At 39.1% G+C, this 12,513-nt stretch overlaps 1 protein-coding gene across 15 annotated transcripts in view; it reads right to left on the minus strand.

Annotated features, from left to right (window-relative positions):
- Window positions 1–12,513, minus strand: part of PCNT (pericentrin) — a 105,818-nt gene that overhangs the window by 27,279 nt on the left and 66,026 nt on the right. For all 15 annotated transcript variants that reach the window (XM_074596296.1, XM_074596301.1, XM_074596302.1 and 12 more), the window contains 5 exons: window positions 10,283–10,453; window positions 8,712–8,864; window positions 7,943–8,113; window positions 6,561–7,673; window positions 418–939 (listed from right to left, as the gene is read on the minus strand). In XM_074596296.1, the coding sequence (XP_074452397.1) occupies window positions 418–939; window positions 6,561–7,673; window positions 7,943–8,113; window positions 8,712–8,864; window positions 10,283–10,453 (2,130 nt within the window). The remainder of the gene's footprint in view (window positions 1–417; window positions 940–6,560; window positions 7,674–7,942; window positions 8,114–8,711; window positions 8,865–10,282; window positions 10,454–12,513) is intronic.

Genomic DNA, 12,513 nt, shown 5'->3' on the forward strand with positions numbered 1-12,513 from the left:
GTTACTTCCATGTAGCGTCACTGCAAAAGTACCAGGATTTGAAGAGTCCTCTCAAATCTACTGAGAAGACAAGAGCAATACCCATGTTTTTACTTACACCGCATCAGCAACATATAGACATGCAGGATGCAAAACCTGCTGTAAGCAGCTTATTGATCAATTCTAGGTTTTGGAAGACTGTTTTCAGTTATTAGAAGCAGTGGTTAACAGTGTTTTAATACAGGCCAGAATGTGCTCCACAATTTGACAGTGAGAGAGGAACTAAAAATCACGTGACGAGAACATTACTGGAGATACCCCCTTTCGGTGTCTATGTTTCTACTACTCGGAGCCAATGACCCAACAAATGATCCGAGGGGGACAGAGCTGAGCAGCCTTGCTTAATTAGAATTAAATCAGACATGAAATATCACTTACAAAAATCTTCTTCTCCATATCTTGGTCATCAGAATAGGTACTTTCAGAGGAAGCTGGAGATTTTCTGTCTACTCCCACTGCTGCCTCCTCACTGCCATTTTCATACAGGTTAGAATATCCCAGCAATAGAGAATTATCTTCTTGCATGGATGACCTGGAGTGCATCATTTCAAAATCTGTGCTTTCAACTTCCGAAAAGGGCGTCAGATGAAGCACTGGTTGAAGCTCCATGCTTATATCTTGCTTCCTCACAATCTCAGGCGAGCCCCATAAAGCCATACCTGCAATGAAATTCTGAGAGTCTTTTGAAGTGTCTTTGCCTATGTTCAAATTGTGTTTTGGAGAATTGGGAGTTTGATGAATTTCCAACATTTGCTGGCAATGCTTTTTCAAATTTTGCTCCTCTTCAGACTTGTTGATCACATCCAATTCCTGAGTCAAGATATTTTCTTGTAATCGCTTAATCTGAGGTTTTGGATTTTTATTGCAAGTCGTCAAGTCAAAAATAACTTCATCTTTTCCCTACAGTGAAATAACACATATTAATTGTTTAATGGAATTTAAATATGATTTTGCAAACTGAAAGACATGCATTTAAAAATATCTTCTCAAATTTAATAATCATATTTCTTATTATTCCCAGGTTTTATGTAAAAATGATCCAACAGTTTAGTATATTTTTTATGCTAGCTAACTTTTTAACAAGCATATCATCAATAGGAGACAAAAAACAATCTTTACAGTAAGCAAATTTATTTCTGCAGAGCTGACTTTTGTATCAATCAAGAAAAAAGGGTATTCCTTGTAGCTATGTAGATAATCTTCCTACTTTCAAATAAAAACAAATCAAAACCTGTTGCTTTCCTAACTGGACATACCTCCTGAACTATCTTAAGGCTTAATTCCTGACCCATGGAACCAGGAAAAACTTGGTTAAGAAGTCTACAGATGGTTCCTATGCCTGCCATTTCAATACAGGAGAAACTGTCAACCACCTGCTTCTAGTCACTGGAGGGAACTGCAACATGGATTCACGTGTCCCATCATGCGACACACAGAGCAGCCACACGTGCCAACATGCTATATCCTAGATTGTGGTACGGCCATACTTGTACCTTTTAGCATCCTGTTCCCACAGGAGTACTCTACCTTTTTTTTTTTTATTTTATTTTTCCAAGCATCAAGGAACAAACCTAGGTCTCTGCAGATCAGCAGCACTGCAGACCATTTCTCAAACTCTGACTCCATAAAACCAGACCAAAGTCTTTCTACCCAACCACCATCTCTGACAGAGGCCAAAAGGGAAATACAGCTAGCATGGACACAACAGGTGTCCATCTTCCTGCGTTATTGTGATCCTTGCACATAACTAGCTATTTTCCACCCTGAGCGCTTGGGTATCTGAGTGGCCACAGAACCTTTCAAGCATCTTTCCTATAGTGTGAGGGCATGGTCACTGACCAGGCCAAGGCTGGACTTCCACCTTCAAACTGCAGAGACATCTGCCTAATGTCAATACTGTGCCACAGAGTATGCAGATACATCCCTGCCTACCTTACTACAAGGCTCTCATTTAGTCAGCATTTCTGTATAAAGAGCTTTCTTTCCTTCCTAAAACCTCTTGAAGTTACTGTTCTTTTCCTATGACCTTAATGCTCTTTTGAACAAGCAGCTGTACCAGACACCATGGGAAGGCGGCTGTTGCAGAGCCAGGGCTCCAACAAGTCCCACTGCTTACTCCAGAAGTCAAAAAGTCAAACCTTCCTATCTTTCAGCCTGTAAACCTGTTATTCACTCCACCTGGAGGCCAACATTCAAATGGAACACCTCTGAACCACATCTTGAAAATACCTTTACTCTCATCTTTATAACCTCAGGGATCCAGTGTGGTAGGACTTGCCATCACCAAGTGATTAAGGAACCCTAAGGCTAATGCCCAACTCACTGCAATTCCAGGACATACTGATACCATTAATATAGACACTCCTAAAGGAAAAGTAGGCACAAGTGTGCTCATGGCAAAGGCTGTGCCTCTTCTGTGGCAGAAGGGAGACGCCAGAACATTTATTGAGCGTGCCAAGCTGCAGTTTTCTCTTCTAATGACTCCGTAACTTATACAGAAGGTCTGGCTACCTTGCTCCCTCCACTTTTTCATCTTCAGTACCCCAGGCACTGAATCCTCTCAAAGGCCCCTCAGAAGCTGTCCCACCCACTGCTTTAAGAGGGGTCTGTTTTCCCTCCTTGCTGCCTTTCTCCCCCACTTCTCTCTTTAAATGAGGAATTTCTGGATCCCTATTTCTGTAGTTCTCTCTCTGTTTTACTGCCATCATCCTGATGAAGTTTTAACAGGACTAAAACAATCTTTCTGCAAAGGAACCTGCCAGACAGCAGAGCTTTGTCCTGTTTTGCGAAGTGGTACCTCCCCAAGCATCCTGCAATCCAAAGTCTACACATCCCAGGCCACACATGCAGTCAACATCTTTCTGTTTGACAGTTCTTTGCTGATTTTTCCTTCAATCGCTCAATCCAAGTCATTTTAAGATAAAAACATTCTTTTGACCTCTTAGATTCTGTGGCTAAGAGTCTAAATGATGCACTGTTTGAAAAGGTATTTTAATTTATTTTAAACCTGCCACCACGCAAATTTCATTTCATCCTCCATACCTCTTACATTCTAAGATACAGTGAATAATTGTTCTCTCTCTCTTTTTAGACCGTCATCTTGATCCTTTGTTGTTAATCATCGATCTTAGCTGATGAGTCCTAGCCTGTTTTAAGCCCAGTGCTAGCTGCAAGTACTTTATCCTTTTAGCTGCTCCTCCAGCTTTCATTTTAATAAATTTCCTAATTTCCACATTGTTCACACTTTTGAACCCAAGAATAACTGTAGGGTTTTTTTTTTTGCTCCTCTAAGAATGCTGCATTTGTTTGTGTTATGTTCACTATTACACAAAGGGTCTTCAACGTTAGCAGTTTGAACCGTCATTCACTATTCAGGGTTAAGTAAAGAGCTGCTTAATCTCATGTGGGTTTTCCGTCTTGGTACTCCAAAGAGTAGTCATTTCTTTTCCTCTGAAGATGTTCTGTATAATAGCATTTAGCTAATGCATACCAGAACAGCAGGAGGTACCCAAATATTGCTCTTTTTCTCCTTCTCCAGCTCTCAGGCTCATGGTCACTATCAACTATCCATAGTTGATACTCCAAACCAAATATTGTACTTTTCCTTATACTGGGATAAACTAGATCTGTAGGAAAAGGTCTGTTGTAATGAATGTTTGAAGACATGGTAGTTTGTTTACTTTGACTCAGCATATTCTCTAACTTTGACGATCATCCCTCCTCAGCTTACTGTAAAACTTTTAACACTTAAACATAGAAATACATATACTGACATATATATGTGAACTTTTCATAATCTAAGTTTCTACTTGAAAAGTGATTTTTAAATCATTTAACTGCCTCCAGAATTACAGCATACCTTTAAATCCTCCAAAATTTTACCAGTCCTCTCTTCACTGAATCCTAACTCCTTTTTTGCTGAACACAATTCAGAATTAGGTTCTTCTTTATGACATGCCACATTCCTTTCATTCTGTGAAGTGTTCACAGCCTTTACCTCTCCCCGCATAGTGTTCAAAGAAAAAATATTTTTGTGAGCTATTTCCATATTCATATGTATCGTATATTTTCCATGCATTCTCAAATTATATCTACAGTAACTATGATTTAAAGTTGTGCATGCACCTCACACTCTGTATGTATTTTACGTGACAAACAGCATAAATAATGCAGTTGACTGGATCTCACAAAGATTTAGTATTTAATTAATTTAATATTTAAATTAAATATAAAGTATTTAATTTAATTAATTTAATTTAATAAATAATTTAATTTAGTAATGTAAGCTTGTAATAAATAATCATTACTGAGATCAAGCAGTTGTACTCTTATTCTGGACAAGAGAAAGACAGTGTTGCTGCCTGTGATTTCCACCAGGAAGATGATAACTGACCTTCATGAGCTACTGCTGCTACCGAGTGGCTATTACAACTTAAAAGAGACCTTTAGAGACAGATAAAAAACACAGTCAGTAAATCTGGTACGTAGCATATTTGGTTAAGGCAGTTACTTCTGTTCTTTAAGAAGGGACCTAACAATCACTATCTGTGTAAGCAACGTGGTCCAGTAGACCATTAGACTGGAAGTCAGGTGGATAAACTCTGCTGCTGCCCTGTATACATCCATTCAGTGGTCTGAAGTACATAATTCTGCATAGGTCATTCAACACTATTCCCACCCAGTCCCTTTTTCTGAGGGATTTCTGAGATAACCCTGAATGTACGGTATCACCTAGGCAAATGGCAGTGATCCAAACTAGAACTTTTAAGCAAATAAAAATAAAAACACCAGTAACGATCACAGATTTTGCATAGCTACACACTTCATTTTGCTTAAAAAATAATCCTAAGTGATTTTACATAGTGATTATCCTATAATTTCTTTAAATAAGGAGAGATGGTATTCGAGTGTAATTTAAATAAGCTACATCCTACATACATCAGTGTATTTCAAAGATAACAAACGAAAGCCTAATGAAAACCCACTGTTATTACTGAGTAGGTTTTAAAATGAAGAACTACATCCTGTTGTGATTGCTGGGCTATGAAGTGAAATGGCAAAGTAATATGAAACATTCTGTAACATCACAGTAACTTTGCAAGTAGGTTTTTACCATTAGCAATACCAATACCAAGCTCAGTTATTTTGCCTAACTTGGAAATAAAGTAATTCTACCTATAAACCACCATTTCTACCCGGTGCTGAAAAGCCATCTTCCCTTCCCACTACAAAGGGGTAAGTAGTACAGTGTAAGTCAACCACCTTGGATTTTTATACCCATATCATACTGTCAGTCAGGATCTCCAAAATCCACATAAGCCTGACACCTAACCTTTTTCCTTTCCTATGCACTCCAGAACTTCTCATATAAGCCCTCTTACTAACACTTATCACCTCCGTAAGCCAGCCTTAAAAGACAGTAAGCTGGTATATTACAGACAACCACAGCCCTCTGAAAAACAGGTCATCTGGGTCCTAGTGCTTTCCAAAAGTTCACATTAGGTTATCTGGAGCAAATGATTCTAAAAAAGATTTAAATTTATTATGAGAGAGAGGCACAGTAAATAAAGGTTTCTAAAAAAAAAAAAATATGATACATGACAAAGTATTTTCATGTAGTTCTCCAAGACAGCCATAAAGCATGGCAAACATAGTCCTAGTAGCTTGTGGTTGGTTGAACTTGGCCAGCTGCCTACCCAGCCCCTCTCTCACTCCTCAACAGATCGAGGGGAGAAAATAAGATGGAAAGAGCTCATGGGTAGAGACACAGACAGGGGTATCACCTACTAATTACTTTCATGGGAAAACCAGACTTGACTTGGAGAAAAATTATTTGATCTATTGCCATTAAAATAGATTTGGATGTGAAGAAACAAAGGCAAACACGGAAACAGCTTCCCCCCCCACCCCTCAGCCTTTTCTCCCCAGGCTCAATTTTGCTCCTTCACTCCAAACTCCTAACTCTTCCCCTGCAGTGTCGATATCTGCGCTAGCATGGTCTCTTCCATGGGCTGCTTCTCACACTTTTCCTCCCTCACTCTTCACTGGTTGTGCAGCATTTTGCCCTTTCTTAAAAATGTTTTTGCAGCAGTGTCATGCACATGGCTGACAGGCTCAAGGGTGGAACCAGCTGTGCCCGGCATGGAGCAGCCCCAGCCTTTTCTCAGAGGCCTCCCTACAGCTCCCCCACTGCCAACACCTTGCTACCTACACCCAATACATACCCTAGGATCTGCACCCAAAACCATATCCAGCTCAGAAAAACTGACTGGATTAGGTTTCCATGAATGCTTGCCCTGTTCTTAGTCCTTCCAGGCATCTACCTCTAGCTACTGCTGGAGAAACTACACAAAAATAGACAGACTTTCAACTCACTCATCACAGTTGTTTTTATACCACAGTATTCATCTTCACCCTTTCTTACAGCACTGAAAAGGATAAGCTATAGGGCTTTATATGACACAAAATTGGATTATTTAAAAAAACAAATAAATAATACTCTTAAAAAACAAATCACATACCGGTTTATCAGTAGGGGAAGCCAGTACTGCAAATGACTGATCAATATTTGCTTCCAGTTCTTCCAATTCCTCCATGCCTTTTTTAAGGGCTTCGCCTTTTCTTTCTCCCTGGCAGAACGGCTTGAGAAAGTTAGTCTCTTCATGATCATGTTGCTCCTTTGGCTTGTACAACTGCAACTGTGAAATAAGTTCACCTCTTTCCAATTGTAAGGCTTCAAGCTCTTTCACATATGCCTCAATTTGATCTTTCAGTTTTGCAGTGCTACCTTGCAGTTCATTGATTTGTTTCTGATAAGCTACTTCTCTCTGATTCAGTGTTTGCACCTGGAAATCAAGTCTAGAAACTTCTAACTGAAGTGTACAAACATCTTGAGCCTGACTTGCATCTCTCTTTTCCGACCCGGTTTGAAGCTCTGCTGCCTCTTTTGTTAAGTACTGCAGCTTGGTTGTGGCAGCTTCTTTTTGATCCGCCATTCTCTTCATTTGCCTGTCTTTCTCTAGAGGATTTGCTTCCCTTTCTCTCACAGTATCTTCAAGTTCTTGAACATGAGAAAATGTCATCCTTGCTTCAACCTCTCTCTGAGAAAAATGTGTTCGGAAAAGGCTGTACTCTTCCTGAAGTGCATCATACTGTGTTCTCAGAGAGGTTAGCTCTGCAACATGCTGCTCTGATGACTCTCGTAATTTTTGGCATTTTTTCTCCAAAATTTCCACTTCCATTTTGAACTGTGATTCCTTCTCTTCCAGTTGCTGCTGAAGAGCTTCTCTAGCAGTGGAGACCACCTCTAGTTCCTCCTGAAGTTCTCTCACTTTGGAGAGTAGCAATGTATTTTTTCCGTTTGGATCACTATCACCCTGACAATCTATCAGTCCCTTCCTCAACTCATTCTGAAGGTTTTCCACTGCCTTTCCCAATACAAATTGATCTTGGTTGTCACTAACTTCATGACATACTGGTCCAAATTGTGCCAGCTCTTTTTGAAGCTTCTCAATTACTCCATGGAGTTGCTCTACCTCTTCTTCTTTGTCCTTATGCAGCCTTTCCTGGTCACCACGAAGGTGCTCAACAAGTGATCTGAGTTCTTCAATTTCAGATTTTTGGTCTTCCATAACCTAAGCAAAATGATAAGGTTTGAATATTACTGTATGTAGGTAGAACTAGTATTGCACATAGAAGTTTAAATGACATTTTTCTTCTGAATCACACAGGCATGAATTCACACATTTAACAGCAGGAAGAACTGCACACTTCAGCTGGTAGCTACTCAGAATGCTATCTACTTTCCTAAGAGAATTACCAAATAGTTTTCATTTTTCAGTAAGATTTTGTATACCTTGCTTCCCTCAAAATCAAGCAATGAACATACAGTAAGTACTCTTACTTTATTCTCCAGAGTATTCTCTAGCTTACGCTGAAGCCTCTTCATCTGCTCATTCAAGTGATCGATTTCTTGATTCTTTTCTTTAAGTAGGGCTTGTGGGAACGACAAGGATGAGGAATCACTAATACTCAGGTCCTGATTTTGCTTCACATGAAGTTTTGTTAGGTCCTCCTGATCAGAAAAACCAGCAGTCTCATTAGAAAGGACTTACTTTCTCTCCCAACCTAATGGCAGAACAGAGCCAAGGGCTTTATTTAAACACTCCCTTCCTTACTATAATGTTAAAGAACTCAAGAACACAACTGCAGCTACTTTATTTAGATTTGTACCACTAGATTAGATTGCCATAACATTTCTCAACTTTCAAGGTAGGAGATGAAGACGCTAGTTGCCAGACTGACAACAAACTAGTTTTCCAACTTGTAACATTTGCTATGGCTGTAGAGGTCAGGAATGCACACAAAACTGTATAGTGTTTACTAAATGACAACACAGTAGTTCATAATCTGTCACGGCTAGAAAAAAGCTAACCTTTTCATTTAAATCAAATTACTCTAGAAGATAATGCCATAAGCATGAATCTAGAGTGTTGGGTGGTTTTTGTTACACGATAAACAGCATTAGCATTGTAACGGTAATGCGATATTCCCTCGACAAGAGAAACAAAACCAAGTATCTGTTTATAACATCAGGAGATAAAGACCATAACCCTCAAGAACAGAGGGCTCTGAAGTTTTAGCTCACGCATACTAAAGCTAAGGAAACCTACCTTCAAGTGTGCATTCTCTAACTGAAGCTGGCTGATGCTGGAAGTGCTAAGGTTTTTTTGCATCTCTAACTGCAAGTTCAGCTGCAATATCTCCTCGTTTTTACTGATCAAATTATCTTTATATTGTTGTAGTTGGTCTAACAAGCTTGCAATCTAAAAAAGAAGAAAGTGTGTAGTTGTTTCAATTAAGTCCTCTTAATTAAGCAGAAATGAAAAAAACTTCATTCATCACCTTATTTACTGAGAACAAGTAACTTCAGCAAATTCTATGATTTAAACTCTCTCTAATCAATTTGCATTAATAAAATAATTGAGGCATAAAAAGAAAGTAAGAAGCTAGTGTTCCACCTCCTCAGCTGTGAAACCTGCGAAGTACTGCAAAGGTTGTTAGTTTTCTTTGAAAAAGATCTAACTACTCATAAAAGATAGGTTAATCTCTGCTCTGAATAATCAAGGCTTGACCACAGATGTAATTTGGCATAAAAATAGGAGACGTGTTAGCAGTTGATGTCTAATGTAATCACAAGCACTTAACACAGTCACCATTCTCCTCCTCCTAGAAGGGAGAAATAACACTGCAGTGCTAATCCCAGTAACACAGCAATCAGGAAAGTTCTGAACATTGACTCCTTCAACCTGTAAAAGAGTCAATAACTACACATTTCTCTGTTTGTAGCTGTTTGAAAGCTCGACAGCAAAGAGCTATTTGGAAACACTGTGATCTTGCCACTCACAGGTTTTATCACCTCTTGCCTTAATGGGTAGCAAGGTATAGGGGCTCTGAGAATGAAAAAGGCTTAATGGCTCCTGAAGTCAGACTTCATAATAGACTTGGAACTTCCATCTGTAAGAAATTAGTTTTTATTATCTTACTGCTCTTGGAACAATCGTGTACAATTAACTGGAGGATCACCCATGTTTTTCTTCTTTGCACATCCTAAACTAGACTGTATGTTTCAGATATATATATAGATACTATATTAAATATGTAGTATTACATAAACACACAGCAGGGGCATATGTATGTATGTATCTGTGTGTGTAAATCCAGTAAAAGTTCTAAATAATGTGACCAATTACACTGCATTTCAGCTTAGCTTGACACAAGTACTGTACTCATCTCTAACATTCTCTGGTTCACAAAACAGAGAAGGTCAGGTGACACCATTATGTGTAATTGTCCCTTCTGTTCTTAAAAGAATTATCGCTCACTCTCAAAGTCAAATGAAAGTAGAACTAACTGCCTTCTGCTTCACTTCCACTTTGGAAGGAAAGGAAAAATCAGTTTACAACAGATATTGATCAATCAGTCTCAAAGTTGACGTGAATCATCACAAGACAGTCTTCAGTGGGAGGGGAGATGGACAAGGGGATGACAAAAAAGAAAAGCAAGATAGAGGAAGGTTAGTTAACACCAAAGCATAGAGAATAGTGGGCAAGAAGACACATTTACTACAACATTAGTTACTGGGTTTTTGAATTCTTAAATTCCCAGCTACAATTCTGCAAAAAATGTTTCTGCAATTATGTGAGTGACTCAAAATTTCACAGGACCCTACCAAAACTCTAACCTCTCTCTCCTTTGCCTGAAGTGCCTCCTGCTCTGCTTGTAACTGCTCCTTTAGCACTGGGGCAGGACTGCCGTCTGCTGGTACTCTGTGCCTCGCTTCATCCAATTTAGACTGTAGAGCAGAGATCTGAATGAGGTTATTGTACTGTTGCTGTTGTAATGCCTCTTTATCCTGCAAAAATATTTTTTTAATATGTTAGAATGAATTGTTGTGAATATACATATCCACCTAACCAGAACAATCCTGCCAAAATACTTCATCATCATCCCTGACAAACCCCAGTACAAGAAGAAAAAGTACGTAATCACAATGGCTTATAAAGAAATAGGAATGCAAACCAAATGAATGTTGTTTAGCTCACTTAAGTTTTTACCCTTTTATTTTTTCTACCCCAAGTTTAACAACTTATGAAAATTTAGCATTCAGTGATAGATTACCTTCTCAATTACAAAGTGTTTTGTATATTTAATAATCTAAACATCTTGTTCTTGTAGCCATTTCCAAATTCATTACGATACTATATATTTGCCAAGCTAAATTTAAGAGGTGGAGACTTAGTTTAATTTAAGAGATGGAGAATTTTGGGTAGATCAAACACCTACTACAAGTACTTCATGTTAAGCCCGAATGGGAAGCACCAGCACTAAGCTTCTGTCAGATCTGTGGTCTGTCAAGCTATCATATTTTTACTTATTAATTTTAGAAACGTCTCCTTTGGTCCTCTTTCTCTCACAGTCCTTCTAAGGAGCTGGGTCAGTCCAAGGAGGAAAACTTCACTTGGAAAGTTGTCCAAACAGCAGTACATATCTTTACTTAATACAAGAAAGGAAAACTGGACAAAAAACCTAAGGCAGTAACTGCCTTTGCTGGTCAACATTATTCTCCCCATAGCTCAATACACATATCTCTAATGGAAGAGTTATTTTAGACTCGTATGATTTGCCAAAATATTATGTGAAATTTGACCATCTTTTCTCTAATCAAAGAGAACAAAGACCCAGAGTACACAGATAGTATCTTCTGTTCTTAAAATGAAAGAAGCATCAATTAAAAAAAATGAGAAGTAAATTACAAAGTTAACGCTGTATCGCAGTACCAAAACAGCATGCCCAAAACCAGGTATTTAAAACCGTTCATGTCCATACTAAATAGGCCATCTGACTTCCACCCACTAGCACCCAGCCAGTCCCCACTGGCTTTCTGTCCAGTTCTGGGGGCAGTCCAGGGACGCACAGCACAGAAGAGGAAAGGAAGTTATAGGGGAGACAGCCAGTTAGTGTACAAAGCTGTGTCGTTCACAGCTAATATCACTGGCAGGATAAAAAAAATGTAGTAATTATGAAAGCATCACTTGCACTTTTTTTGGGTAGAAAAGCACCTATCAGAAATATCTTTGTTTTTCCTGAAGGAAAAAATGAAAACTCTTCTTGCCATCACAAGAAACCTATGATATTAACCAGCCCCTCAGGTCTCCTGCTCCCGTGTATGAAAGAACTCACTAATAACAAAACCCAAGCAACGAAATAGCCTTTTTTGGTTTCATATTAACTAAAAACAAGACATAACCCATACCACTTTAAAGCTCCTCTTAATCACTGACAAAAATAACAACGCGCAAAACCAGATTCCTGCAGAACTGGGCTGCCTTACCTCAGATGTTCCTGCATTTACTGGATAGCAGAGCTGCAAGCCTGCCGTAGTTCATGGCGTTTGCACCACTCTGCACACAAGAGTTCAGTTTCTCCTAGCATTCTCCAGTTGCTATGTTCCGAGGTTGCTACAGTGACCCAGCAAAAACAAGTGGCAACCCAGGCAAAAATCAGAGCTTTATGTAATGCACCTTCACAGTAAAACCTGCCCACACAGATGTAGTCTAACATGGTGCCTTCTTTCGCTGATACCAAAATCCATAGGATGGCAGCCTCCTTAAATGAGACGCATTTTCGAGACCTCAAGCCAAAGGATGAGCAATCATCACAGCACAGCCCTAACCAGAAGCATCAATGTTATGTATCAACCACCTAAACAACTGAAAGGAACTGGGCTAGGAAAAAACAAAGACCTGCTCCATGCACATGACAGCAGGATAAATGGATCTGCTAGCTGTGAGTTTAGTCAGTACTCTTTGCAAAAAGATACTGTTCCGTATTCAAAATCTCTCTTTCCAGACCTATTTCTTATTAGCACTAGTTGCCATTAACTGCAACACCTACACTTTTCATATGTTGTAA

This window comes from Larus michahellis, chromosome 7 (genome assembly GCF_964199755.1).
Source record: "Larus michahellis chromosome 7, bLarMic1.1, whole genome shotgun sequence".
Lineage (NCBI taxonomy): Eukaryota > Metazoa > Chordata > Aves > Charadriiformes > Laridae > Larus > Larus michahellis.